Raw genomic sequence first — 24,095 nt, 5'->3', positions numbered from 1 at the left:
CAAGTTTATGTTCCCACTTTATAACACATGACTGTGAGCATGGGGCTGCACAGCCACCCCATCCTTCCCCTTCATCTCCCCTGCCACGTAGGGTGAACTCAACATTTGGAATTAATAATGAGGGCATCAAGGCAAAAGGAGAAGAGCAAGCATATGCTTATTTACTTAATTGAGAGCACAGAAATCAAGGTACACCTTGCACAGCTAGAGGAAATGACATTTCAAGGTTAAAGAGAGAAAGAAATCACAGAGGAGCATGTACACCATGGAAACATTTCCCCTGCAAGAATCCAAAGAAGTCAGTGCTCCGTTTAATGGGGAAATCCTTTCCAGCACATAAAAAGGGGCTCTCTAAGGTAATGGGAAGTAAGGATGGATGAATCTGTTCACATAAAAGCACAAAAAGTGTTGTTTCTTTCTCACAAGCAGATCTCTGCCAGCTGTCTTTGCTCCCCCCATCATCTCTGTTTCTCCTACCTCAGGTAGGAAAATCAGGTTTCAACAATTTTCCAAGTGTTGTTGCAGTGCCTTGCCTGTCTCTACCTGGTTACCTTTGGTGGGCATGGTAGCTGAGCACACCCTCCAGCATGGGGTGCACACGCTCTCCTATGAGGAGAATTCACTTACAGCTGTGGAAAGCCTTTGTCGGGGATTTAATTGTAAAATGGTGCTGGAGAACCCTAGCAGACAAATACAGTATCTTTTTGGTTATCTGAAGCCAGTGGTATCAAGCATCAGTAATGCCTACTTGTGAGAGCTTCCAAAGCTTCGCCCACGGCTGCCTTACAGAGTTCAGCACAACACAGCCACAGTTTGCCTACTGAAATTAAAAATACACCTTGCATTTGCTTTCCTAATCATCAGGTACTTCCAAATTACTTACTGGGAACACTACAGGAATAAGACATTTTGTGACTAATCGCTGAATTAAATCAGTTAATTGATGCTATTCTTAAGAGAATGATTTTCTATATTAGTTTTCACAAAGATATACTGCACCAGCAGCAAGTAATGTGTGACTGCTACGACTGTGTTAATTTCCATTGGCCTTGGGAGCTATTAACTACACTCTTACAACCTCTGGGTATTAGCGGAATATTAATTCTTACACAGAGAAGGTTTCATTGCATCCGTGCCAGTGTTACAGGCAGAGACGTGGACAGGCACTCACAACTGCTGCTGTGCTACAGCCCCTGCTATAGCAGATTAAAGTGAGTTAATGGTGAGGAGTACATTACATATGCACCCATACTTCAGTTATAATAAGCTATGGTTTTAACAGTAAGATGCATATGTTTAAATATTTTAATTCTGGACTGTTTCCCTTTAACTTATTATTAATGCTGGTGGTCCAATTTATTAAAATGTTTAATAAAACTCCTTTCAGCTGCATTCTTTGGGTGAGGGTGACATAAGAAAGGCAGGAACTGGTTCACTGTTCTTAGGATGCACTCTTCTGCATCACACTGCTCACACTCCTTGACCTATTTATTCTCCTTGCACAGGCAGGGAAGGGGGTGTTTCATTTTGCAAATGAACATGGGAATGACTGAGGCGTCCTGGAGTCTCTGTGCTGTGGGAGGTAGTAACAAACACAGGGCTGTTCGCAGAGGGGATTTTTTAGGAGAGTTCAGGCAAACACTTCTGCTAATTGATTCTTGACCAGCCAAGAACACTATTTACTCGTTGACAAGGGAAACAATAATGTCCACAATGAAAGTCAAGCAGGAAAGGGTGGAGTATAAATAACAAATGAGAACACAATGTTTTTCCATTTTGGCTTCCCACAAGCCCCTAGTCTCTCACAATTTCAATATAATTTTCCAGTGTGCCTTTCCAAACTCTAATATTTCCCCCTTTCCTAGCCCGGCACACATGTGCCCTTCTGAAAACCTATGGCACCAATCTGGCTCCATCCAGAAACAATCCTGCCAAGATTGGACGTCACTTCTCCAGAGGATTTCCTTCCCTCTTGACTTCTATGACAGCATTAAATGACATAAATGGAAAATAAACAATAGGCAAACCCCTTTACGTGCTACGTGTACCCTTTTAAAATAGGCAAACGTTTCCTCTCCATGGAAAGGCAAAAGCCCATTAGCCATAAATCAGAGAAATAAAGTACTCCTGGTATTTTCCAACCTCAAATACCAGCATTAAGCAAATCCCACTGCAGCTGGGAAAAGTCTCCTGTGATCCCCTCTGTTGTTTTCCTGAATTCATGCTCTGCTCTGCAAAGTGACTGGGTGCAGGGTAGAGGCTTCATTGATTTTCTGTGATTTCCATATGAAAAGTGCTCAGTTTATAAGGAAATGAGGCCACTCCTGCCTCAGCACAAGCCCTGGGAGACTGATGGGGTCTTCTCTGCTCTGTGAGTCATTATCATCAATAAAAGTTCTCTACTGCAAATTGTTCTCTGGACGACACAAACAAGCACTTTCCTTAGTCTCCTACCCTTGTATTGATTTTCACAGGTATCAATGTTGGGCTGTATTAAGCTGTTCTGTAGGAGATGGACAAAATGTGATAGGACTTGCTTTCCTCAGCTGAGCTGGCTTTCAGAATTAACAAAAGCACGTAGCAGTAAATGCCACATTTGGGACCGGGCTGGTTTGTGCAAATTACTGAAGTCAGCAAGCCTGGCTTGGGAGGGAAAACTGCTGACAAAGAAAGTGCCACGTTTATACGGTTCCTTTGCTGGCTACAGCTGTGTTTCCAGGCACTGTCACAAACGTGGGGAGAGCGTGCAGATGCTTTCCAGGAGCAACAGGAAAAGTGACAGCTTGACAAACCTCAAAACAGTCAGTACAGCGGATGCAGAGGTTAGCCCTCAGCCCTCACTTCCCTCTCTCTGGCTTCAGATATTAACACTGAACAGAGTTGGAGCCTGAACTTCTGCATTCACTTCAAAGGGTAGTTCTTTAAATATTTAACAAATAAGCCTTCCCTGCCCACCTGCCAAGACATTAAGACAAACTGCTTGGGGCTTGAAGAGATCTGTTGGAATAGTATGCCTCAAACAGCTAGAGCTCTGTGTGTTTCGTCACTTGTGCTTTGTCTGCTTCTCATTTAGTCCTTGCACATATGCTTGTGTACCTGTGTGTTGACGCATCATTTCTTCAGAGACCAGCACCTTCCTCTACACAGGAGCTGGTGGGATTTCTGCATCCAGAAAACTTGGCCCCAGGGCTGGAGACTGACAGATAGGATGTCCCAAAGATGGAAACACGGCTGCCACACAATATCAAAGGGGGATAAGCCTTGAGAACAGGACAAAGTGGGCTACAAGCACAAAACTGATAAGATGCTGAGTATACAAATGTCAGTGTAGAGAAAGCTTGTGTAACAGAAGAGGTCACAGCCTAGGGAACTGAGACAGATCAACTCTGAAGAAACATGTCCAAGCAAATGGAGAAATGGGAAATAGAGATGTAGGAAAAAAAGTATGAAGAGGGGAAAAGCAGTAATTAATTAAAGCAGCAACTGGAGAAAGAAGACTGAAGAAATAGGAATGAAAGGTTCATATTTCTAAAAAAAATAAATCAACCCAGAGAGAGACAACCGAGTAGGTTGATTTATGTCTCCTTTCCCACATGTATAGATTTGCTCTGTTTCCTTATTTTTTCCCCCTCATACTTCTTTACTGTTTGTTATCTCCTCTTGCTCTGTTCTTTCTGATTTATTGCTGTTGCACATGCCTCCATCCACTTCTCTCTCCTCTCCTCATCAGCCTATATATAGCCCATTCCTTCTGCCGCAAAGAAGAGATCTCCCACTCCTGGAATACATTCTTGTTATACTATTCTTTTGCATTACCTTCCCATCAACAAGAGGAGTCCTACTGTATAACATACTCACAGGGACATATGACACCTATCGAAGAAGATCTTAAAAGGACATCAAAAAAGGCCAGTATGGTCAAACAGCATAAGAAAGAAGTTTATGAGAAATGAAAAAAACCACCACTTCACATTTCACTGCCACAGAAGGAAAAAGGAAAAAAAAAGGGTATCAGCTTCATCAAGTTAAACATAAACTATAATTAGGCAGAACAAAAGAGATTTAAGGAAAAACTTGCTAAAGCCATCAAAGCTAATAATGGAATACATCAGATATAGGAAACATGCCAAAGATCCCCTAAGGCAAATAGATGATGGAGGTCTAAAAGTAGTGCTTGAAGAAGGAAAGACCACGGCAGAAAAGCTAAATGGATTATCTGCATCAGTGCTCACTACAGGGGAACTGAAGGCAGTTGCCACATGGGAGCCTTTCCTTACAGGGCCAAGTCTGAAGCACTGTCTCAAACAAAATTGGCAGCACAAGACACTTTAAAACAAATTAACACAAAGAACAAATATAAATCCATTTGGCCTGGTAATGTGCATCTAAAGGAAATCAAATCTGAAGCTGCTACTAGCTACAGTATGCAGCCTATCATTGAAATGATGCTGGTTCTAGAGAAATAGGAGCTTATGAATATGATGTCATTTGGCTCAAGAGGAGGGATTTGGGGGAGAAACTGACCAGCAAGTCTGATTTCCCCTCCAGTTAATTTGGGGAAAATGGTAACAAAGACTAATTGTAGCAAATTATTTGATAACTACTATACAACAGAGAAGAATTAACCTTGTGTTTTACAGAAAGGTTGGTTGGGCATATATGTTGTTCTTTGATGGACTCAATAGGTATTTGGTACTGAAACTGTGGCAAGCTTTTATGAAAATCCAAATATAGCCCAGTCAGTCAGAATAGCAAACATCAATGCTGTGCACTTAAATGTTCAAAGAGTCTTTTGATAAAATCCCTCACTAAAGACTTCCAATTTCTTAAAGGCATCAAGGAGTTAGAGGGAAGGCCCTCTCCTGAATCAATACTTAGTTAAAGAGAGCATGCAAAGAGCTGGAGTATGTGAACAGTTTTTATAATTGGAGAAGACTGCAGGCAGGATTCCTAAGAGCCACACAGTGGCATCTGAGCTGCTTCATGTGTTCACAAAGGATCTTGAAAAGGGAACAAACAAGGGGGTGACACAATTACTGATTACACCAATGTGAATCACACTGCAGGAATTAAAGAACTATGAATTGCTGTAGAGGGATCTCACAGTATTGAAAGCTGGGCAAGAATATGGCAGATGAAATGCAGTTCTAGTACAGGCACAAGTATGAGAGACTCTGTACACATGCACTAAATCTGCATAAATCTGCACACAGATTGATGCCTATAAATCAGATGCTTTCACTCATAGCAGGGATCTTGGAGTTCATGTTAACAGTGCTGAGAAAACATCACCCAGTGCTAAGGAAAGGTCACAAAAAGCAAGGGGAAGATCAGGAATTAGTAGGAGACAAGAAGAAAAGCCAGACAGAAGACCAAAGTTACTGTACTGCATATATCTGTTGAAAGATGATGCTTGTCTCTTTCTCTGATTCTTCTCTCCTTCTCAAAAGGACAGATCCAAGTTTGAAAGCATCTTGCAAAGACTGACAAGCAGGATCAGAAATGCAGAACATCTTCCATATGGGGAGAGTTCAAAACCAGGGCATAGGGGCAGAGACATGGAAGGCAGAGGACAATTAATAAGTTGATGGTTACTCACTACTGATTCAGCAAACCAGAACTAGAGGCAAGATGATCAGGCAGAAGGCTCACAGCACACAGAAGGGAAATCTTAGAGTGCACACTGTGTAATTTAACAACAGAGCCCAGTGCACAGGATGCTATAGAAGCCAAAACTAAAAATAGATTCGGAAAAGCAGTCAGAGACATTAAGGGAAGAAAAGTCCATCAGTGACTGTTAAAAGCAAAAAGAAAAACAAGTAACTCCTGACTCAGGAAGTCTTTAAACTGCAGATTACTGCAAGCTGGGAAAGGATGGAAAGAAGCATTGCTGTTGCTGGCTCTGTTCTTACATTTCTGTTCTAAGCATCTGCTGCTGATAGTTCTCAGGCAGAGGACACAATATGAGGTGACCCAGCTGGAACACACCTATATTCTTGCCTTCCCTTCTAAGTCCTAGGGCAGATCTCTCTCTTAGAATTGCTCCGAAAAGACCTGAGCTGAAGAGTGAGCCTGCTCAACCCAAGCCACCAAGCCCTGCATGCTACCCTGGGCAACGCCAGTTCCTCATCCTGAGGCTTCAAGGTGTGTGAGCTTCAGCTCAATGCTGCATTGCAGCTGTGGCACAGTTTCTGAATTTGAGCTGGCTTATATTAGCCACCCTGCTTTGAACAGAGGTAGGATGGTCCATTTGGATTCAACTATGCAGATATTACCTTATCCTTCTCTTCTGTGACAGACACCTCATATCATCCCAAGAGTGCTCCTTGGCAGGAGGAGATGTCCTCCAGTCATCCGGTCTAGTGTAACTTCAGGTGCAACTACAGGTGAGCACAACTGCATGCAACGTGATACCAGATCATGCCTGCAACTCTGGATATGGAATTGCCATCTTTCCCCTCCCGGTCCCCTCTTTAAACAGCAGAGTTCTCCAACTTGGAAAGACATCCAGCTTTCCTGCGAGCAGCCACTGTTAGCCAGAAGGGTTTGGACTGGAGGTGAGTTCCCCAGGGATCTCTGCATGAGCCCACATTGGTCTGTCACCATGGCTGCTATTGTTTGAGCAGTAAACAGTCTCAGGGATATGGACATTGAATCACGTTGGAGTAAAGAAACTCCTATTCCAGATTTTTTTAAAAAAAGGATCCCATTAACAGAGCTCCAATAACTTCAATAGTGTTTCCTGAAGACCAAAGTCTACGCGTAAAAAATAATTTCATACCCTTCAGTGCTGCATAAATTAAACTTTGCTCTGGCCAATAAGTTAGAAAATAAAGCTAAGTAACCCGTGTGCAGATCACCTGTGCTTCTGCAATTACTTCCCAATTAGACAACTGTTGAAAGCAGCTGGAGGCAAAGGCAATACATTTGCTAGCAAAACACAAAATGAAACAGCCTGTTTCTGTGCAAAAAATTATATAAATGAGGTAGTAAAGAGAGTTGTTTGGCAAAGAGTAATCAAATAAAATGAAATATGGTGCATTAAGTTTGGCGCTTTGTGGCATTTCATTTTTGTCATTAAGAACGTTGCTAAAGAAAATTCAATATATTCAACGGCGTTACTATGGTGTTATGGAGGGCTGCAATGAACTTTTGCTATGTCTTTAAAAAGGAAAGTGTTACATTATTGGTAAATCTACAGAACTGAAGTTATTTAAAAACAGCACGTCTTAAAAATGCGATTGCCAGAGCCGAAGTTTGTGCGTAAGTATATAAAGTGTTGACACCAGTTTTTGTGCAGTTGCCAAAAAAATTAGAAATTAGGTGTTATTTCATAATAATCAAAATGCTAATCACAGTAATGTATCAATAGCAGGACTCCTGCTAAAGAAAACTATTCCATGTAACAAACTTATTTTAAACAACACAAAGAAGTGCAAGTATTCTCCTGTGGTCACTCATACCTGAACAGGGATTCTCGTGACAGCCAGATTTCATTCTGTTTCACGGTCTTCCAAGAGAAGAGCAGCAGCAGTAAAGCAAAGAGGGTCAGAACAGCAATCCTCCACTTATTTAACAATGTAGACAGCTTTTTTAGACCATGGACAAAAAGGATGCAGTATCCCATACTGGAAAAAAAAGAAAAAAAAGGAAAAGGTATTGCAAGTTATATTCCAGCACTCTGGTTTATATGCAACACCACTCAGTACCGCATTTATTAAGCAATTACAGGGCTTTTCGGACTATTTCTGTTTTCTAGGCTAACAAACTCCAATTCAACAGTTCTCCTCAAGTCACTACACAATTTCCAAATTAATCTAAATGATAGACCCAGATGCCAGAAGTACAGTAGTGTACAAAATACCACCCAGCCTAATGGTAGCTTATGCCAGCCCGCGGAAGGCAGCTGCTTTTCTGAACAGTGAGCTAAGAAAGCATCATCTAATAACAGCAATACTGAGCACTACTGGAGCAGCGTGGAAGTGAAAAGCATTTTAACACAGGGAGGTCTCTAAACAATCCCAGTTCTGGCTGCTACTAATTGTAGTTTACAAATTGCAGTGCTGAGGTGGGAGAGTGAGTGCCGCGGCCAACACTGCAGCAGGTGGCAGAGGCCACATCAGAAGGCAGGAGGTCCTGCTGGCTCTTCCTCATCTACATCAGGGCCAGTCCATCCATTCCAGTGCCCAGTCCAGCCCAGATGCACTAGCAGAGCATCCTTGCTGCCCTTACGTGGAACCACAGTCTCCTCCAGCACCCAGCCACTCAGCACTTCCATATCTCTCTGTGCATAACTACTGAGGTGTTTCCCATGAAGGGAGACACATTTAGAACTGAAGTCTCATTCCTGCAGTACTTTAAATCAATTCAGTAACTATTTACCTCAATTCAAGTGGTGCACTAATTCTACCAGGGGTGCTTCTCTGAACTGGAAACGGAGTGCTTTCAGTTGCTGTTACTTGGTAAGCCGATAATTCTTCTTGGCATTTTAAAAAAGGAATTTCAATTTCTTTTGCTCGAGGAATTTCATTAGCTTATCTATAACTCCTCAACACAGTTACTTAGCACCTAATTTAGTTTTAGACTTAAAAGCTATCTTAGTCCAGGCAGCTCCTCAAAAGGGAGCAGAAGGATCTGGAATAACACTTGGGGACCACCAATTTACAGGGACAAAAGAGCAGCCCCCCCCAAGGCACCATCACACCTTGAACTCCAGCTGAATCCCAAACTGGAACCTGAGCAAGCTAGAGGCAGGCTGCTTGCCCAGTCTCCATCTGGATATCTACAGGCTATCCAGGTCTGTATCAAGATGTCCACAGAACTTCCTGGTGAGACTTTGAGGTAAGAGAAGCTAAAAACTCCATCTCCTCTAACAGAGGTAACCTTGCAAGCAAGAACATGATTTGGCGAACATGAATGAAGAAATTAGAAAACATCCCAATTTTAAGGAGCTTCCCAGAGTTTCTCTGCTCTCTTAGAGGGCTGGGCACATTACTTTTGTCCCTTTCCATTCTTAGGAAGCCCAGGCAATAATTCTTGCTTTTACCAAGGAAAACAATGTAAATTCTGATAAGCACCAGGCAGTGGTGCTGTCTTTGGCACAGTACAGGTGCTGTATGGGACACTGGCAGATGTATAGACACAGGGAGCAAATCTAGAGACAAAATCAGATTTGGCAGTCATTCAAAACTTCATGGTTCTTGTAGAGCTCTCCTGCATTTCAAAAGTGAGCATATTTTTTTTAAGCTAACTAGGCTTGCATTTTGCTGCAACACGTTTCTTATGAGGCTTGTACTGTTGGGTTTTTTTCCCCCATTCTTTTTGCACACATGCTTATTGCACCTCCATTAACTGCAAACAGACATTTAGAACTACAAACCAAGATATTAATGCCAAACAATCCAGTCTTTATAGCTATTGGACCCTACTGAAACAAAGAATTTACTACTTTAAAACCTCTGAAAAACTAATCTTGATAATAAGCCCTTTCTTCCCAATAACAAATGCCTTGAAAACCTGCAGACGGTTTCCACTCTGTTATTTTGCCTTTCATCAATTTCATCCTTCCCTTGGAATTAATTATCTGATATAAGCATTATTTAATCGCTTTAGCACAAGGCCATTTTCAAAGGAATTTCCCTATACCTTCACATTTTCAAGAACAGGCAGTTTTTAACAGAATCACGTATGCGTTCAGAAAAGAAAAAAATGCAAACATCAATGTCTTGGTATTTATGTCAATCCCTGCCCCAGCTGTTGGGAGTTTCTGCCTTAGCAGCAGCAGCAGCAACACCAATCTGCCTGCCTGTATGGGCACAACCAGCATTACATTACAGCTTACACAGCCACTGGAAAGAAAGGTGCTGCTTCTGGAGGTTATTCTCAAATCTCTGTAGGGCATTGCCCACAACAGCTACAGAAAGATGCTGGGTGCTAGAGAGGAGTCAGGGTTCATCTTGGAATGCAGCTCCCACCCCAGCTGTACTGGCAGTGACACAGAGCACGTACATAGCACTGCCCAGGCTCTACATGGTACTTGTCATTCAGGGCTCCCAAAACATGTTTGTAAAGGGAGGTGTGCTGCAATTTTGCCTCAGCAGGAACCTGAAACATGGCAATTGAGTGGTTTTCTCTGCTGATAGGGGACTGGCAAACCAGGCAATGAAGCTGGAGTCCAGGGCTGTACCCACAGCACAGTGGAGTACACAGTGGAAAATAAAGTATCTTGCTGAAAAGCCCACAGGGCTCCCTGAGTGATAAACAGGTAAGTAACCCAAAGGCAGCTCTACATCCTTGCTCAGCAAGGCAGTGAGGCTACAGGATTCAGCAGTAAGTATAAATACTGAGGGGAACAGGTTCCCACATGGCTGCTGGAAGGGGATCACCTAGCTAATGTACCAGAATCCCAAACCACAAAGGGTAAAGCAGTGATGTTAAAGAGGGCAGGGCTGAAGCATGATTTACATTTTAATAAGACAGAGGTAATTGTGACAACATTAGGACTGAGTTGTAGCTGTTCCACAGTTATAGGCTCACTAGCCTATAGTCAATGTATTTTATAGTGCAGGTGAACCCAAAAGAAAAGAAGGGAAAGGATCAGAAAGCATAAAGTAGGTGAATAATTTTCTTTTCAGAACCTGGTAAATTTGGCTTAAAACTTCATCCAATTTCCTGCCACAGATCATCAAGGAATGGGTAGGGAGGGCATGCCTGCAATATCTTGTCAGGGACCTTTTGGTGTAGATGTCAGTGGAGCTACATTTCTTTGCATGGCTTTCTTAATGGTCATTGCAACCCCATCCCCTGGATGAGGGCAGATGTTACATTCCAGGTTGCAGGTCTTTCTCATGCTGAGGACTCCCAGAGACATAACAAGGACTCATGTCCTTTGGTGCCAGGAAAGCATGTGCAATTTCATGCCATGAATTGTTTTCAGGACAATGCCCTGCAACATCTCCAAATTTATTAGCTTCAGTAATTTTTGCATATTTCCCCACATTTCTGCCTTAAGGGCAAATAATTATGGTGAAATCAGGGCAAACACAAAACCCTCGTCCAGATTCTGTGGTCTGCACTAAAGAAAACAAAAAAGTGTCTGCACCAATGTATTAAGCATCTGTCAAAAAAATCAATTATGTTACTATTATTTCCTAGTCCCAAAAATGCAGAATCCCTCATACTTCACAACACACTTGTTGTACATGTAATTGATGTACATAAATCAGCTGTCACCGAGACCATGAAGTTTAGCACCAGTAAAGCATGAAGCTTGCTAAGATAAAATTGCTGCAGCTGCAACATGCCCAAAAGCTGCTGCACCCATGAGATGCAAGTTCACCCCATTTCCCCTCTTCCCAACCTCATGAGGCTTCAGACAAATGATGAATTCTAGAGGGTCAGCAGCAGCCTGGGAAGTGGTGCTGTGGTGGTAAGAGCCCATACAGGTGAGGCTGCATTTATCTAATTAAAGTAACTTGCCTGGTGACTTTATGATTCATCTTTTGTGGTTAACTCTGCCACAACCCTGCCATCATCTACAAACACAGAGAACATTTAAAATACTTATATGAGCTTTTCTTTTCAGAGTGTTGGGAGATTGAAATCCATATAAAACGTTAGCACTGACTCACCAGGAAATCAAATTTTAATCACACACATTTATAGGGGGAAAAAAAAACCCTCTCAAAAGAACCTTTCATCAAAGATCTATTTGCCACTTAAAAAACTTACTCTTAAGTACTATATTCCAGACATCTCCATGGCTATTTGCATATGTATTAAGGATGTAGGTTGTGGGTTTGGGGTTTGTTTGGGTTTCTTTGTTAACTCTATTATTTCCTAGGGAGAAGAAGGATACCATTGCTTTGAATAGCTTTTCTCTTGGCATTGTTATCCCCTTTCATGCAAGCACTTATCTGAAATACTTTGTATAGAAAACAAAACAATGGGAAACAAGCAAAATCCCCAGCCCACTATTATTTTTAAGACCATTTTCCACTAGATTACTGTAAAACTGCCTTTTTGGAGTTTTTTGTGGTTTTTTTGTTTTTAAGCCTGCTACAGCAATTGTTCTCCTCTGTGAAAAGCCTATGGCAGTTTGGACCCCAGGTCAGATGAGAAGCAGGACCTGAGGAGCAGCCTGACACATTAACGTGGTAATAGTTTTTCCCTGGGCTCACAATGAGGACACTTATTATGGAAGAACCTGTGGCTTCAGAAATTCAATGATGCTGCTGAGAATCCCTCAGCAAATGGACCAACAGGTCAACAGCTTCGTGATTCCTCGTGTTTCAGATTCCTGCAGTACTAAAGTGGTTCAGGCATATCCTGAATGGCACCAGGGCTGCACCGAGCTGGCAAACCCTCTGTGCCACTGCCATGTAGTTCTGGCAGATCACACACAGGAACTCTTGTAATGACAGATTCCATGGTGTGTGAATATTATTTTACCTGCAAGGAAGTGAAATTAGGGAAGGCACAAGCAGATAGATGGGAATGAGGTGGCACATAGATCCCATTTCCCATGGCCCTATGTGTGTTGCCTAATTAAAACAAGAGCCAAAACAATAGATTCTTCATATATGCAAACACTTCTTGCATAATTAGGTCATAAATCCAACCTTTTCTTTAGCCACTAAGGCTCCTTTCCCAAGGTGAGGATGCTACTGACGATGCTCACACACAATTCCTCCCTCCCTCTATGGATCAGGTTTCTCACTTTTTAGTGAAAGTCAGCAATGGTTTTCACTGCACTTGGTTCTTGGCAAGAGCATCTACTCAGAGACATGTGTGGTTAGTGCCACAGCCCAAGATTATCAGGATGATCTGCTACAGCAGTCTGCCCAACATGGGAAACAGTCTTTCCTCCTCCAGAAACTGCTTGCAGACTTACTGCTGTAGAAAGCTCCTGAAAACAGAGAGAAGTTCTCCTCATGCATTCCCTGTATTCCCTGAGCTGTGACTTTACTGAGTGAAGGTTTCCACTCCATGGAGAAGCGAGTGGGCAGAGCAGGTTGGGTGTTGCAGTTCAGAGGCACTGGACCTGCCTGGACACCAGTGCTGCAGCCCCAGCCTTGTCTAACTCTCCCAGGGAGAGCTGTAAACTCAGGAGCAAAACAAAAAAGGGTGAGGGAAATTATGCAGAAAAGATGCCTTCTTCACACTTTTGAATGGTTACTTTGGGGATGTCAAATCTCGTGAACTAGTTGTGGCTGGATTTTAAATCTGATTTAATCTCAACTGCATGCATGTAAATTTGGGAGTAAATCCACTGATTTCATCAAAGCAGTAACCCCAGATTTCAAAGCTCAGACTAGATAAGAATCCAGATGCATGCATACATACATATCAGTAAAGAAAAGAGCTGCCTATAAGCAGTCTGTCAAAGCACGGAAGAAATACTTCTCTGTTCAGAGGCTTGCTAATGCTGCAAAAGGGATTATCTCAAAACTATACTGAGACCAGAAAATGCACTTGGCTTTGACATTTCACCCTAGAGGCTCTTTCTAGGCTGCAAACCTCCTTCTTGATTTCCAGCACTTATTTAAGATGACTCCCTTCCCTCCATAAAAACCAACCCTCACTTTCAAGCTGCTCTGCAGCAAGTTTAACCCTTGTGTGCATGACTTAAACTAAGTGTAAACTCTGCTGCTGCTGCCCTCCTGAGAGTGGGAAGAGCAGACTTGAGAAAGACAGTGTCGACTGCCAAGTCCAAATGCTGACCACAAACATTTGATTCTCTGGGGTTTTATAGTTCCCCACAAAGCCCCCTAGCTCCAGACTCAGACATATGTTACCTGGCACAACACACTTTTCATGCTTCCATTCCAAGCCCCCTCCAGCTCTGCAGCCCGAGCTGAGGAAACACACTGGGGGGAAGAGCCAAAGTCAGCTGAAATGCAGCTTGCAGGCAGGGCTCTTGCTGCAGGGGAAAGCAAAAAAGCAGCAACAGCCCTGTTAGACTCATTGGCTCTGCTCACACTTCTCTTAAGGGGAGTAATTGATTGCAAAACGGGCGCTTGGCATGCGGTGCTCCTGCCGCACTCTGCAGCAGTCAGATGTGGAAGGGAGGACCAGGAAAAACGAGCATGGCCAGAGTGGCTCTTTCTGCCCCAAAAAGCACTCTCAGGCACAAGAGCTCTGGTGATGAGCAGTGCTGGAAGTGTAGCAAAGATGCTGTTTTATGAAAAATGTCAAGTTTTCCATGGCTGGAGCTGTTTTGGGCCAGAATGAAATCTGGACTTCAGAAAAATATTTACATCTGGAAAATTAGTGTGTTCTTATGTATGTGTTAGTTTACATTCAGGTCATCCAAAAACTCAGGAGTACATGGCTCTGCCAACAACCTGGGTCACCCAGATTCAAGCTGCTGTGCCACGTTAGCTGAGAGCTGGGGGTGCAGTGAGTGAGTACACTTTGTGGAATCCAAGTTTGGGATCCACAAAGTTCTCGAGCCATCAAAGCCCAAGTACAGGTCTGGAATAAACACACTCTGCTGGTCTAAACGTGTTCCCAAAATTTTGAGAAGTTTATTTTGTACTGTCACGTTTGCTGCTGGATCAGGATGGGATCAGTTACAGGCTGGATAATTTGAGAGGGGTGTAAGCATGGGTCTAAATCAGGTCTAGGTCAAACTGCCACCGCTGATTTTTCCAGCAGGGTCTAGATCTAGCACTAACAATTCTGGAAAAATTCTAGTCTAGGGGAGACGTACCCTGATGACCCAACTCTTAGATGAGCATCCCCAAGAGAGAGGCAGTTCTGGGCCACATCTATTCAGTAGTGCATTTCTGTGTCCACATCCTGTTGACCATAAAACTCCACCTTGTGTTGGAGAATTTGTTTCCAACCTTTTTATCTTAAGTTTCACTGTAGTTAGCACACCTTAGTGAGAAGTTTGGGGTTGTCTAAAATGTCATATTTCTCTATTTAAATTGCCTGTCTCGCAATAATGATGACATGGAATTGATATATTTTTTTTTCTTGTTTACTAGAGGTTTTACAACACTTCAAGACCATTATCAAAGTATAATATTTAGTGTATAAAATAAATCCCAGTGGAAAGAAACAAGCCTCCCAGCTCAGAAACACCAGAGTTACAACCAAGTGGAGTTGACAGTGTCCTCACCGTACTCCTGAGTGATGAGTTAAGTGTCAAATTTTCATTAGAATTAAGAAGCCTTTTACTGGAATAAGGTGTGCAAATTGTAATACAAAGACACAGAGAACCATAAACACTGTCAGAAGGTATCTCATTTGGAAAGGTACTTCATGAGTTAGTGTTAGACTTTGTCCTTGTCTCTAAATTAAAAGCCATGAAGGCTCACACTAAAGACACTTGGACATGATCAGCTAAGTCATCAAAATGATTTACCTACAGTAGCAACATGGTCTTCTGGTCAGAACATACTGTAATTAGAGAAAATGCAGGAACCCTTATTTCCCTTATTAGAGAAAATATGGACTAGAAATTACTTATTTTGCTAACCTTTGAATGGCAATTTAACATTTGGACACATTTCTCTTCACTTTCTTCCAATAAGTCATGTTGTAAAAAAAATCACCTCATTAGAGTATTTCAGTCCAAGATTTCACTTCCACCAGATTTCTATCTGAAATATTTACAGGAAATACTGAAACTTTTCAGGCTCTTGATTAGTATATAAATTGCAGAAAGAAAACATCTCCTAAATGAAAAATCCGATATAATTCCATGGGGATTCCACTGAAATTTCCCAAAATCTTATGTACTTTAGAGAGAAGGCTGTGTATGCTTAAAATACTGTAATAACTTCTGGTATTCTTAGTAGGGATATAATTTCCTATTCAGTTCCATCACAAGTCTCCGAAAAACTCCATTTAAGAAAATATTTTGTATTAAATTTCACAAGGCATCTTCTTCAGGGTACCATTTTTTCCATGTAAATAAAAAGTCCTCTTTTAATTAGCATGACCAAGTAGATTATTTCCACAAGGTGACATAAACTTTATTTATTACTATTTTTAAAAAGCAATATCCTTATACAGTCGTATTATCTTCAAGAGCACAATACATGCATTTTAAGGTTTTTCTTGAACCTAGTATATCATAAAGGAACTAAAAATGTTTCCAGTATAGCCATTAATGTTCACAGTCCACACAAATTTAGCTTTTTCCTGAATGGACTGTGCATGGCCAAAATGCAACGTTTCTCAAAAACGTGTTTCAAATTTGGTTAAAATAAAGCAAGGCTGCAGTCTAGACTGAACACGCCATGAGCTAATCTTTTTCAGCTTTGCAGAATCATTTCAGGTTTTATTCCTGTCTTTACTGCCTTTTGCCAGAATATCTGGCACTAGCACCTCAGCACTTCTTGCCTGCATTAGCTGAGGATGGCTGCTTTGATTCCTCCTTAAGTGTTTAATAGGAGTGGGCAAGCCTTCAAAAGCTGGGAGCTTAAGTCTGGATACGCATCTGAAAAGGTAGCTGCTTGAAGCATTTAGCCTTTCTACAAGCAGTTAATTCTCATTAATTAATGAGAACTCTCTCTGACCCCCATCCAAAGAGCAGAGTGGAGTTATTATTCATATTTAATAGGCGGGGAAGCAGAACTGGAGCTGCCTGCCTTAGCCCGGGTCCCAACATCCTTGCATCCAGCCATGAGCCATTTTGCAGTTGGCTGCTCAAACCAACACCCTGGAGCAGGGACAGGCAACCCTCAAATGAAAAAGGAACCAGACTGGGGCTGGGCTCTGGCCCACTGCCATCACATAATGCCCTCCCAGTTCCCTCCTGGTGCCCTCATGTCTGTGACTGAATCACAGGGAACATAATCCAGTCTGCTCCTTCAGAGCTTCAGCTGCTCCATGGCCCTCAGAAGAACAGTGGCAATAGAGTAAGGCGTTGAAATAATGGGGTTTTAAGTAAACAGAACAAGTGTTACTTGGATTCCACATCCAAATCCCAAATGACTTGTGGATTTAACTTGAAAGCAGGCAAAAATCTTAATTATCTTGCTGAACTGAGATTGGGGAGCAGATAAACTGGCTCCATACAGTCACAGAATCACAGAATCATTTTAGTTGGAAAAGACCTTTAAGATCATCAAGTCCAACTGCTAACTCAGCACTACCAAGTCCAACACTAAACCATGTCCCTAAGCACCACATCCACACCATCTGGGGATGGTGAATCCACCGCTTCCCTGGGCAGCCTACTGCAGTATGTGCAGAGAACCCTTTCAATGAAGAAGTTTTTCCCAATATCCAACCTAAACCTCCCCTGGTACAACTTGAGGACATTTCCTCTCATCCTATCACTTGTTACTTGGGAGAAGAGACCAACCCCCACCTCGCTACAACCTCCTATCATGGAGTTGTAGAGAGTGATAAAGTCTCACCTCAGTCTCCCTTTCTCTAAGCTAAACAACTCCAGTTCCCTCAGATGCTCCTTGTAAGACTTATGGTCTAGACCCCTAACCAGCTTTGTTGCCCTTCTTTGGACATGCTTCAGCACCTCAATGTCCTTCTTTTAGTGAGGGTCCAAAACTGAACACAGTGTTCAAGGTGCAGCCTCAACAGTGCTGAGTTCAGGGGCACAATCACTTCCACACTATTTCTGATACAAGCCAGGATGCTTTTGGCCTTCCTGGCCATATGGGCACACTGCTGGCTCAAATCCATCCTGTTATCAATCAACACCCCAAGGTAATTTTTCTCTGGGCAGCTTTCCAGACACTCTTTCCCAAGTCCATAGTGTTGTCTGAGGTTGTTCTGACCCAAGTGCAGGAGCCAGCACTTGGCTTTGTTGAGCCTCTTACAATGGGCCTCAGCCCATTGATTCAGCCTGTTCAGATCTCTCTGTAGAGACTTCCATCCTCAGGCAGACCAACATTTCTGTCCAGTTTGGTGTCATCTGCAAACTTACTGAGAATGCACTCAATCCTGCCATGATATTAAATAGAACTGGCCCCAGCCCAGGTGACTCCTCATGGGATCTAATCCAATACTGAAGGAATTCTGTATAGATAAAAAGGAATTAATCTCATCTCCTGAATTCATCATTCATTCCCTGTTGAATGTGCAGCTTCAAATAATGTTAGAGAAAAGGGTAGCAAAGGAAACTGAAAATCTACCACCTTCCCATTACACAAGTGGTCTCTAAGAAAATGAAGGTGATGTGGAGAGCATAACATGCATAACAAGAGGAAAGAGAAGGACCAATAATTCTCATCCTCAAGTGTCTGCCTTGTAATCAAAGAGGACTTTCCTCAGGTATATTCAAGTTCATAATAATTACAGGTGATTCTACTCCCTACCAGCTTCTTTCTTTATGCACCCACCATAATAATAAAAGTTAATAACATAGGGAATTACACTCACTGGAATGAATGCATTAGCACAAAGAACAAAAGACATGCTCTATGTAAAAGCAAAAATCCATATTGTCCCTACTTTGGTACACCCAGCCCAGGAAAAGCTTCAATGTGATGTGTTAAGTTCCAAAAAAATATAAGTGCTTTTTTTTGAATGCTGGCTTGCAGATTTTAAGATAGATGCTGAAACAAATGCTATCCTGTATATAGAAGTGATCTCATCTTCTAGTATTGACAATAAGGGCTGCAACTCTTGATATAGTGAGGAGCTGGTGAAGAAAATGACAGCAATCTGTGATGGGAAAGGGTAAGTGTACACCCTGCAATCCACTCATTGCAATACTCACTACAAATGAGTTGCCATAAAAATGGTGCAGGTACCCCTGGATTGCCTATTGCTTTCAGCAAATTGGAACTAGGTCATGTAGCAATGTTTTGGCTGATCTGTTGGTTCATATGAGTTTATGAAAACAGCTTAACTTGTACAGCTACAATACATCAGCCACTGCTCTCAGGGTAGCAGTGAAAGATGAAGAAAACGTAGAAATTGCTCTCGTAGGAAAGGTCTGATCCTATGAGGTGAGAACAGCCACAGCTTTTGTGGTATGTCAGTAGGGCGGGCAGGTCCTAGATGGTCCAAGAGTTTGCTCTGCATTTCCAGTTTCTGCATGGTGAATTGCAACACAGGGAAAGAGCCAGTGCTCCTGTTTAAGTACAGACAAATTGCTGATGGCTCAGAATAACAGGATGCACATAGTCATTCTAGATTTTCAAACCATTCAGCAGCATCAGCAGGTATGCAGTAAGCATAATTACATCTACATTTTTAAGAGTAAAAAGCCTAAAATCATTTAGGTCTTTCACTGACCTAGCTACTTATTGTGATACCTCTTTGGAAACCCTTGGCCTAAGGAGTTGTATCCCACGATAAGTATCTCACACCCCTAGCCCTCCTGAAAAGAAGTTTCCCTTCTTAAGGATAAGAAAGCAACAATAAAATTAAAATTTGAAAGATAACAAATCATTTTCCTATGAAAATTTTCAGGCTAAAGTAGTAATACTATTATTAACAATTCCTTATTTAAACAAATAAATGCTTGTAACCCTTAAATGAAAACTAAATACAAGAAATATTTTCTTCAAATATTCCTGTTTTGCTAAAGCAAAAGAAATTCAACCATTCTGATTTAGCTTACATCCCTCTCCCCTGAGGCATAGCTCCAGACAGAGGAGGAATTGTTCCAAATACCCAACAATCCCCAGAGGGCAAGGCCCAGCCATATAATTAGACATCAAGCAAAGGGCTTATTCCTTGTTCCTTTGTATTTACAACATCTTTTACATAAATCCTTGGGTCCCTACTTAACTTTTATTGAAAAGAAAATGCTTGATATTTTGCCCAGGTAGCTACTGAGCAACACTGAATTAGGGCATCAGGCCATGACACACGTATGCAACTGTCACATCCATAAATATTAATAGAAAGCTATTATTTGAAATAGAGATAGAAAAACACCTTCCAGAATAAGCACATGAATATAGATCACCAAGTTCTCTCCATCTGATTGAGGACTTTCGTCTAAATAATTCTGAATGACAACCTCTGCGTTGCTGAGCTTTAGAGATGGAACAGCAAAGGACAGGAGAAGCACTTTTCAAGATGTGACAGAAGAACACTGCTAAAGCCTGTTCTAAACTAAGAACATGAGCCCTTCCTAAAGCCATTGTTATTAAATTGTCACACTCCCAAGGGAAAAAAACCAAACCAACGAAACCCCAACAATAAAACTATATCACTCTTGTTCTGACATTGTCACAAACATTTGCAGAAGTCACCCTCACAACTCATGTCATTTTGTACCCAAAATGTAAGAACTTGTATCTTAGTAACTCAGAGCCAAGAGCTCAGCTCACTCCAGATTCTTTGGCTGGAAACTGCCCACCTCTCCTGTGAACTGCCAGGGTTTGCCTTCCCTTTTCATGGAAACTGCCTGCCATGGGCCTGAGCTAAGGGCAAAACCCAAATATTGCAAAGCAGGGCATGAGTGATCTGAGCCAAGTATGAGATCCAGGGCCTCTGACACAGACTTACTCCAGAGAAATAATTTAATCCTTCTGCCTCAGCTTTCCTGCCTGAAAAAGAGCAACAGCTATCAATTACCTACTTTGTAGGTCATATATTTGCAAAGCCCTCAGGGGGATGAAAAGCATTATACAAACTATATGCACACATGTTAACGCTGATTAATTTTCTCTGTGCAAACATAGCCCTTTTTTCTTCTTCATTGCTCCTCCTCTCATTATATCAGCAGTCTCATCTGGAGGAGGATGAGGAACTGCTGACAGCTGAAGTATTTTCTGCAGTTGTTCTTTTGAGATTCAGAAATGCAACCACTCAACACAGCCCTGTGTTCAGCTGGCTGTTTCCTTAATAGCTTTGCACTTTCGTGTGTTTTCTCATTTTCTGTTACAGGAATTTAAAGCACTCTGATTTCCAAGTTAATTTGAAATGATGCAAGATGCATTAGTTGATGGTATATTTTGCATAGTAACTCTGAGGGATGACTTTCACTCGTTATTTTTCCAGGTATACTCTCAGCAGAAAAAAGCAGGGCTAGTGATGTGAATAAAGTCAGTAGGATTTGACCCAAAAAGTAAATCAGTATATAGCAGATTACAGAAGTATAGCCTAACTGCATAAGAAGCTTTTAATAAATACAACAGCTCCTGCACAGCCTGACTTTTACACCAATGAGCATCCCTTTTTTTGACAGTGCTTATGCACATGACTGTCAGAATATCCATATGGATCTGCAAAAGATCACCTATAAGTATTTTTCCTAGGATTTTTGGAACCACATTGGATCCACATTAATACAATTTAAACACTCTGTGGAACAAAAGTTTTGTTTCAGTCATCACAAAGTAATCCAGAGTGAAACTGAGCTCCACAATGGCAGTTCCCATTAGAGACAGCAGATGCTGATGCTCTGCAGCCAAGGGTAGGAGTGGGCTTTCTGACATGCAGCATTCAAGAATGACCATTCGTGCTCACAGCTGCAACAAACTGCACAGACACAACCCAGAGAGGTTGTGGAGTCTCCTGCTTGGAGATATTCAAAATACATCTGGACCTGGTCTCAGGCAACCTAATCTTGGTGGCCCTGCTTGAGCAGGGAGTTTGGACCAGATAATCTCCAACAGTCTTTCACAACGTCAACCATAATTTGATTCTGTGAAACTGGCAGTGGTGTGGTGCATCTTGGATAACTGGCCTCTGTCTGCAACTGCAGGCTCTGGTCTGGATACTGTGGAGATGTCAGAAGTAACACCTCAAAGTTGTTCTTGGGTAAATTCAATTGGAAGAACCCAGACTGCTCAAGAGACAAGAGGATGGAAGCTGAGGGGAATCCCAAGGAAGAGACTGAGGCAGTGGAGGAGTGCATGGATTTTCCTCATTCTCTTCAACAACTGCAAATCTTCTGCCCTTAGATGTCTAAGCAGTCAATAGCTTGCAGGTCACACCCATATTCCACAGCTGAAGCCAGTAGTCTTTTAAGTCAGCAATACTGTTACCTTTGGTTTTACTGACCACCTAATGGACTGGGAAACCTGAGCATTACCATAATAAGGGTTGGACTCAATGATCTCTGAGGTCCCTTCCAACCCAGCCAATTCTATGATTCTAAAAATATGACAGTTTAACTTTTCAGATACTCTCCTTAAGGTAAAGTCATAGGACAATATAAGCTGGTACTGATATAAAGAGAGTCCTGAAGGACAATCATCCAGAAACAACACCTCATCACTGCATTGAGCTGCTTCAAGCACAGCAAAACAATCTATGGAAAAAAAAAAAAAAAAAAAAAAAGACTTTGTATAGCTTCATTTCTGCCAAGCAATCTGCTCTCAAATGGCTATACAATCTCTCATGCTATCAAGCCAAAATTCAAAGTCAGAGAACACATGGACTAGCAATATTGTGTTTGAAGTCTTGTAAAAGGGAAGAAGCAATGCCTGCTTTTAGAAAACAGGATGGTGGTCTCATTAGAAAGGAATTCAATTGCAATAGTTACCTCGGCATGTAAAGGACTCGCTCTGCCACCACAAATCCCACCCTGAAGAAGAGGTTGCTGGCTGGGATGAATGGGAAAACCAGGAACAACAAGCCAACCAAAACTTCTTTGTGTTCCAGTTTCTGCAATAACACAAAATTAAACAAATATCAACTCAAAAAATCCAACTTAATTCACCACTAACTTTCCCCTTTCCTTTGGAGGTTCTTATTCATAAAAAAGCAACTTAGATTAACTTTGGTATGTTTTGCATTTAAAAGAAATTATTCCAAGACACAGCCCTTCCATATTTATGTACTGTTTGTGCTTCTGAAAGCACATAAACACTAAGCACAGTGTGTATTATTACCCTTAGTATCTTTCCCAGGATCAGATTTACATTATGCAGCTCTCTTGAGATGGCAAAGATAGTGCTTAAGATATACCCCATATTGGTAATACATAAGTATAGAATAGTGTGAATGTATATATTAGCAGGTCTACCACAGTGTGGCTGTATGTAAATACACAAACTCGTATCACATACACACACACTGCTGTGTTCAATCCTAAATGTTTATAGCTTAGAAGAAGCTGAGAAAATGAGAAAGTCAGTCACATTCTGTGTAAAGAAAACTAGCCCCAAACAGTATATTAATGCAGTCATTTTATCTCTTTGGGGACAATAAATCTAAACTTGAAATGATCCTTTTGCACATGAGCTCTCCGTACTCAGAAATCTGAGACATGCTGTATGTTCAAATTAATGTCTTTCACTTGAGCTCACTTAATGCCCTTCACTTGAGCTCACTTTAAGGTTGGCTCACTCCCTAAGGAGAAATCAAATTGCCACATACACTTCAAAACAACTGTGATCTGCAAGGCCAACACAAGCATCTCAGGATGCAGCCACTTCTGCCATGGAGTAACCCAAGCCTCCTTGCACAATTTGAGATACAAATTTACGATTGACCCCAAGAGGGTGAATCATAGAAACACAGATTTTTTGTGGTTGGAAGAGACCTTAAAGATCATCTTGTTCAAAACACCTCTGCCATGGGCAGGGACACCTACCCCTAGACCAGGTTGCTCCAAACTGGCCTTGAAAACTGCCAGGGATGGAGCATCCGCAACTTCTCTGGGCAACCTGTTCTTGCCCTCCCTCATAGTGAATCAGCTCGTGCTTTCCACTGATGATCCTCCCAAAGAATGACACCAGGATAAAAGAACTCTAGCATCACCTCTGTTATATCACCCAGGCAGACTTTTGTGCTTCCCTGTCCTGAGGTCCCACTGCAGCCCTTCTGCAGCCATCAGGAGCAGCTTTTTCACGCTTAGAAACACACACAACCAGAATCACTTAGCAGCTGTAGCACTTCCTAATTGTTGTGGACAATTTCTCAACTTCAGAGAGCAAACTGACTTCCCTTTACTGAAGGATCTAAATTTAGAAACACTGAATAAGATTTTTGATTAGAGGAACAGAGCTCAATCAATGATGTGGGACCGAGCAGTACAGCCTGTCTTGCTTTTGCACAGCTATGGACTGCAGCATCAGTGGCCGAGTCAGCGGCTGAAATTCAGAACTCCCAGTATTAAAATATATTCACCCTATTCTGTAAAAAAAGGCAATGAACATTTCCTGTGGGTACCAAATGCAAGGGCATGTGTCAGGAAGCTCTGATGT

The 24,095-nt window shown here is 41.9% G+C and overlaps 1 protein-coding gene across 1 annotated transcript in view; it reads right to left on the bottom strand.

The window, feature by feature from the left end:
- TMTC1 (transmembrane O-mannosyltransferase targeting cadherins 1) overlaps positions 1–24,095 on the bottom strand; it is a 144,361-nt gene that overhangs the window by 39,089 nt on the left and 81,177 nt on the right. Inside the window, exons 9-10 of the mRNA XM_030469098.1 lie at positions 22,430–22,551; positions 7,464–7,628 (exon numbers count right to left, since the gene is read on the bottom strand). Of these exons, the coding sequence (XP_030324958.1) occupies positions 7,464–7,628; positions 22,430–22,551 (287 nt within the window). The remainder of the gene's footprint in view (positions 1–7,463; positions 7,629–22,429; positions 22,552–24,095) is intronic.

This window comes from Calypte anna, chromosome 1 (genome assembly GCF_003957555.1).
Source record: "Calypte anna isolate BGI_N300 chromosome 1, bCalAnn1_v1.p, whole genome shotgun sequence".
Classification (NCBI taxonomy): Eukaryota; Metazoa; Chordata; class Aves; order Apodiformes; family Trochilidae; genus Calypte; species Calypte anna.
This window is presented reverse-complemented; position numbering and strand designations above follow the sequence as displayed.